The following is a 6,269-nucleotide window of genomic DNA, read 5'->3' as shown; positions in this document are numbered from 1 at the left end:
GTAAACTTCCAACTTCAAACCCAGGGTCATTACACAACTCCCTCCTTTCAATGAGCACATCCTCGTTTTAGCTTGCGACTCAATGTCTTATAGGAACGTGCTCACTGGCCAAGCTGCGCTCACTGATCACTGCCGGTTGTGATACAGCCCAGGATCAAACCAGGGTCTGTAGTGACACGATGCAGTGCCTTAGACCACTGGGCCACTCAGGAGCCCACGTATAGGGATAAGGTGACTAGGCATCAGGATATATGGTAAACAGATTAGCAGCAGCGTATATGATGATTGTAGGCCTTTGTGAGTGGGTGTGTGTGTTTAGAGTGTCAGTGTGCGTGAGTTTGTCCCTGTGAGTGTGCATAGAGACAGTGCAATATTATCAGATGAATGAATCACTGGTTGCGTTAGGTTTCTCAGAAACATTCAATTTACATCAAAAATAGAGATTTGGTTGTAAAAAAAGCACACTGCTCCCAAGGTTAGGGTTTACAGTAGGGACGTCCCAAGGATCCCTGAAAGCACTAACCGTTGGAGTTTAGGCTTTTATTTTGAAACGCTAACTGTAAAGCAACCGGAAGTTCACTTTAATTGGCGCTTTGAACAATCGACGTCATCCGGCAGTACCAGCCCACTGCTGCTGTCCCAAAGCAAGCACAAGTCTGAACTTTTCTCAAAGCCGATAGATAACAAACCAGGTTGATTAAGGAAAGAGTGCGAGTCAACTGCACTTTTATACTCTCATTAAGGTTAATTGCAAGTGGAGTAATGTCATTTTGTTCCTTCTTCGGTGGTGAGGTCTTTAAAGACCACTTTAAAACTGGTAAGAGGCTCCTCAGCTAGCTAAGCTGAGGAGAGTATAGCTAATAGCGTTGCAAGTTAGTCAGTTACAGTAGCTACAGTATCTTAGCCAACTTGTAAACATAAGATTAGTCAGTAAAAATAACTTCTACATCTGCTTTGCCTGCTGTTTGGAGTTTTAGGCTGGGTTTCTGTATAAGCACTTTGTGACATCTGATTTAAAAAGGGTTTTATAAATACATTTGATTTGGGACGTTGTGGCACATAACTATAACATCTGTGGTATATTTTACAGTAACGTTAGCCCAACTGTGTCCTAAAATGGACTATGACCTAACTTATGCTCAATCAGTAGCTAATTAAAAGTAGCATGCTTTTGTAATCACTGATTACACAAGGGCCACGTTCAGTTGCCAAACGTTTTCGAACGTTGCAGATAGAAATACCATGAATAGAGCCGACGTGAGTCCTTATTCTACATGTCAGAGAGCCATGTTTGCTCTACATAACTAACATGTTTCTATCTGAACGTTCCAAAACGTTGCATACTGCTGAACGCACCCCTGGCTTTTACCAAACCGTGATGGAAGATTGAACCACCAGCCAGTTAAACTGTAGCAACTTATTCTACTGTGCAATAAAACAAATGTAAACCAAACCTTAAGAGTTGGACTAACTATAAAGTATCATTGAAAATACTAATTATATTATTTCTAAGTATACAATGTAGCGCCTATACAAGTATATTCAGATCTTGTAGGTTTTGACATGTCCCCCTGTAACATCACTCAAAGAGAATGTGTTGAACATGGGTCCCTCCCCAGGGTTAATGGATGACAAACCGGTTTTGTTTAAGGAAATAATGCCAGTCACTTTTCTCCTCTCATTGAGGATTATTCCTGGTGCATTAATGACGTTTTCACTGTAACTTCATCCTGTAACTTCACTCAAAGAGAATGTTTTGAACATAGATCCTAGATCTACTTTTGGCTAATCTCACTGTAATCTTCTATCTCCCCAGGGTTATATGTGTGTGCCCAGTGTGGCCACCAGCTGTTCTCCAGCAGATCTAAGTACGAGCATTCCTCCCCCTGGCCTGCCTTCACTGAGACCGTCCTCCAGGACAGTGTGTCCAAGCACGAGGAGAGACCTGGGGCATTCAAGGTGAGATCCTCTCAGTTTGGGCCTGGAGTTGCATTGGACCAGAGTTGTGAAGTTTACCTTAGGTACAGATCTAAGATCAGCTAAGCTTCCCCTTCCCCAATCTTAACCATTAGTGGGGGAAATGCAAAACTAACCCAAGATCATTGTCTATGGCACTGGTCACCAACCGATTGACTGGTCACCAACCGATTGACTGGTCACCAACCGATTGACTGGTCGATCTTCTAGGCATTCGTAGTCGATCACAACATTTCTGTAGAAAAGCCAATGATAAAGGCTTGGGCTCCTTTATTTAATTTTTTTATTCGACTTTGGGCGGAAGGTGCACTTGATTCAGAAGCCCTGCGCGCCAGGTAGACAAAGAGTTCCCATTTTAAATGACTTAATTTGTCTGAAGGGACAAACTCTGCTTTCCCGGTGGACCAGGAGAGCTGTGGCTAAATCAAGTGCTCCTACTGTGCTAGCCAATCAGATGGCTCAAATCACCTGGTACAGCTTCCACGACCCCACAGCAAAGTTTGATAGTAGCGCTAGCCGTGACCAGAGAAACTGTCAGGGAATACCGCAGAGCTGCTGTTTTTATGGTTGACTTCATGTTGACGTTTTTATTCAGCACTGTCAACACTGTTTTCATTCAACACTTTTACAAAACATAAACACGCTTCTCCTTCATTCCACTCGCGCTGCAGCTGCAATGCGTTAGTAGCCAAGTGTGTTGCTAGGCCTGCGTTTTTATTATTAGCAGCTCATGTCTATTTTAATATCGATGAATATTTCACTTTCTCTGGTCATAAGAACAGCATGAGTTTGTGCATGAGGCAGAAATAATGTGGTGCGACTCGAATATTTCACTTTCTCTGGTCATAAGAACAGCATGAGTTTGTGCATGAGGCAGAAATAATGTGGTGCGACTCGAGTTTCACAATCAGTGGGAGGACAGTGTCCCCTCTGGTCAGTGTCCCCTCTGGTCAGTGTCCCCTCTGGTCAGTGTCCCCTCTGGTCAGTGTATCCTCTGGTCAGTCTCACTGGAGGAAAGTAGAGAGCAGGGACCGTGATAGATGAACGCTCTGCTGCTCTCTCCTTTCCTCCGCTGAGACTGACCATCAGATGCAGGTACCATTAATTAGTTCAGTAAAATAAAAAAGCTAATTATTTCTATTAATGCTCAACTATGCCTCGCAACTGATCTATTTTGTTATCAAAGCTTGAGTTTTGAAATATAATATGGTCTGAGAAGAACAATATTGGCAGGCCAAGCATATAGCCAAATATGCTGTGATAATGTATTAGGTCTACTGCACAAAAACGTAATTCCTACAGAACTATTCTTTTATAAAGTTAATCATATTTTTTTTTTATAATCTGAGCGGTAAATTTTGGTTTGCTTTTTGACTGCAAAAGTGATCTTGACTCAGAAAAGATGGGTGACAACTTAACCCTCCTCCATAGGGGCGTCCCTCTGATGACTGTTCATTGCTAAGTAGTTGTCTGCTTGTGGTCAATGCACTGATGAGCCAATGTTCATTTCAACAGGATGTGTGTAGGGTATTGCATTCGATTTCTGCATTTGTAAGCAGTGTTTCATTTTGAACTTGGGAAGGTCCTAACAATCATGTTTGCTACGTTGATTGTGCATTGAACAAAAACATAAACGCAACATGTAAAGTGTTGGTCTCATGTTTCATGAGCTGAAATAAAATATCCCTGACATTTTCCATAGGCACAAAAAGCTTATTTCTGCAATTGGCATGCTGACTGCAGGAATGTTCACCAGAGCTGTGGCCAGAGAATTGAATGTTAATTTCTCTACCATAAGCCGCCTCCAACGTCATTTTAGAATATGTTGTACGTCCAACCGGCCTCACAACCACAGACCATGTGTATGGTGTTGTGTTGGGGAGCGGTTTGCCGATGTCAATGTTGTGAACAGAGTTTTATGAATGAAAACACTTTTTTTTCTTGATAAAAATTTGGCACATAGAATTGACTTTACTATTGTACGGAAAGATGGTATCTGATAGTTGTGTGTTTCAGGTCCGATGTGGGAAGTGTGGAAACGGACTGGGTCATGAGTTTGTGGGCGACGGGCCAAAGAAAGGACTCTCACGTTTCTGAATATTCAGCAGCTCACTGAAGTTCGTCCCTAAAGGTAAGGGTTCACTTAAACTATGTAGTCACGGAATGTCAAGCCGATTTGATAATAGTCAAAACATGTCAATGTCTCTGGTTGATACCTAACCAATCTGACTGAGCACACGTTAACCACTGGATAGTTAATGTTACACTTAAAAACGTTGATGAATTAAAATGTTGTCCTGTCTCTCTCCACAGATAAGGTAGATGGACAGTAAGGTGAACAGCAGGGGTATGGAGTCACAGTGGTGGTAGAGCAATAGGATTGTCTGGAGTCTCTGTGCTTCTGAAGGTGTGGAGGACAGTGGATGAAGTGTCCTGTGATAAAGCCCACTCTGGGACCTCCAGGACACTGATGGTCAATGTCTTCACTGGACAAGTACAGGGGAACTCCGACCAAATAGTCAGCTACATAATGCAGTAATGCACAATCATAATATAACAATGATACACAATCATAACAATAATACACAATCATAATATAACGATGATACACAATCATAACAATAATACACAATCATAATATAACAATAATACACAATCATAACAATAATACACAATCATAACAATAATACACAATCATAATATAACAATAATACACAATCATAACAATAATACACAATCATAATATAACAATAATACACAATCATAACAATAATACACAATCATAATATAACGATGATACACAATCATAACAATAATACACAATCATAACACAGACAGGTACAAGGAGTTACACGATTACACAAAGATATTCTGTCACTTAATCATTGTTTTATTTTTTATCTTAACATTGTCAGTGAAATGGGGGATCACTATGTAGCCTTCATAGTGTTGAATGTAACTTCAAGATGTCCTAATTTATATATAGTAGTGAAAGCAAACAAAAGTGTTTCAATCTACCAATGTATGTTAATCAGTTCTATCAATGATGTTATGAGCCTCTTAAAGATTTTATTTACATCACTATCTATCGTTTTAACGGTCACAATGTGTAATACGCAAACAAAAAGAGAAATGAAACTGAGCAATAAAGATATACTTTTATAGAAGATTACATTGTTTGTTTATATTTTTATGGGCACAACATTGATTAAGTGTGTCATGAAAATAGTTTTTCAGCCATCTTTATGACAAACACATCAATCATGCCAGTATTTTACTGTACTCACCTCATGAGATTAGCAGACCTGATAATACTCAATCGTTAACAAATACTCAATCAATACTCATGTTATAATACTCAATGAGAGCTATCTAGCTGTGGCACTGCTGAACAGAACAACTAATCTTGTTTCACATCTTTCACAGTAACTGTTTTTTATTTATTTGATGCATTATACTCCCACCTTGTGGCAGACATGAGACCATGCATTACCCAATCAGGACGGGCTTGTCAGTTGGTCTGGCAGTGAATGTGGGCTAGACTCACACATATCCAACCCTCCAAAAATGCTAACCTGATATTTGTGCATCTAACTTTATCACTCATTATTATTCGTGATTTATTAAGGACTATCTGTAATCATGGTAGCATCCACATTAATGTAGAAGTGTTTAGAAACATTCTTATTTACAATAAATGTCACTCAAAAATGACACAATACATTATTTACCATTCATTTCTATTGGGCACTAAATAATCTGAAACACATCCAAAGCAAACAGCAAATGCATCCAACAAGTTAGTCACAAGCTTGATGTAATCATTGCTAACCTGAATGAGGGAGACTCATATCTCCCTCATTAACTTTAAGCATCAGCTGTCAGAGCAGCTTACAAATCATTGCACCTGTACATAACCCATCTGTAAATAGCCCATCCAACTACCTCATCCCAATATTGTTTTTTTGCTCCTTTGCACCCCAGTATCTCTATTTGCACATTCATCTTCTGCACATCTATCACTCCAGTGTTTAATTGCTAAATTGTAATTACTTCGCCACTACGGCCTATTTATTGCCTTACCTCCCTAATCTTACCTCATTTGCAGACACTGTATATAGATTTTTTTCTATTGTGTTATTGACTGTACGTTTGTTTATTCCATGTGTAACTCTGTGTTGTTGTTTGTGTCTCACTGCTTTGCTTTATCTTGGCCAGGTCGCAGTTGTAAATGAGAGCTTGTTCTCAACTGGCCTACCTGGTTAAATAAAGGTGAAATAGAAATAAAATAA

General features: G+C 39.8%; 1 protein-coding gene across 1 annotated transcript; it reads left to right on the top strand.

Annotated features, from left to right (window-relative positions):
• The first annotated feature begins 585 nt into the window (after window positions 1–585).
• LOC123741728 (methionine-R-sulfoxide reductase B1-A-like) lies at window positions 586–5,146 on the top strand. The gene is made up of 4 exons (XM_045715540.1): window positions 586–817; window positions 1,817–1,959; window positions 3,994–4,108; window positions 4,291–5,146. Exons 1-4 carry the CDS (start codon window positions 763–765, stop codon window positions 4,308–4,310), a joined length of 333 nt encoding a protein of 110 aa, XP_045571496.1. The 5' UTR covers window positions 586–762; the 3' UTR covers window positions 4,311–5,146.
• Window positions 5,147–6,269: the final 1,123 nt, after the last annotated feature.

Source organism: Salmo salar, chromosome ssa03 (genome assembly GCF_905237065.1).
Source record: "Salmo salar chromosome ssa03, Ssal_v3.1, whole genome shotgun sequence".
Taxonomy (NCBI): Eukaryota; Metazoa; Chordata; class Actinopteri; order Salmoniformes; family Salmonidae; genus Salmo; species Salmo salar.
This window is presented reverse-complemented; position numbering and strand designations above follow the sequence as displayed.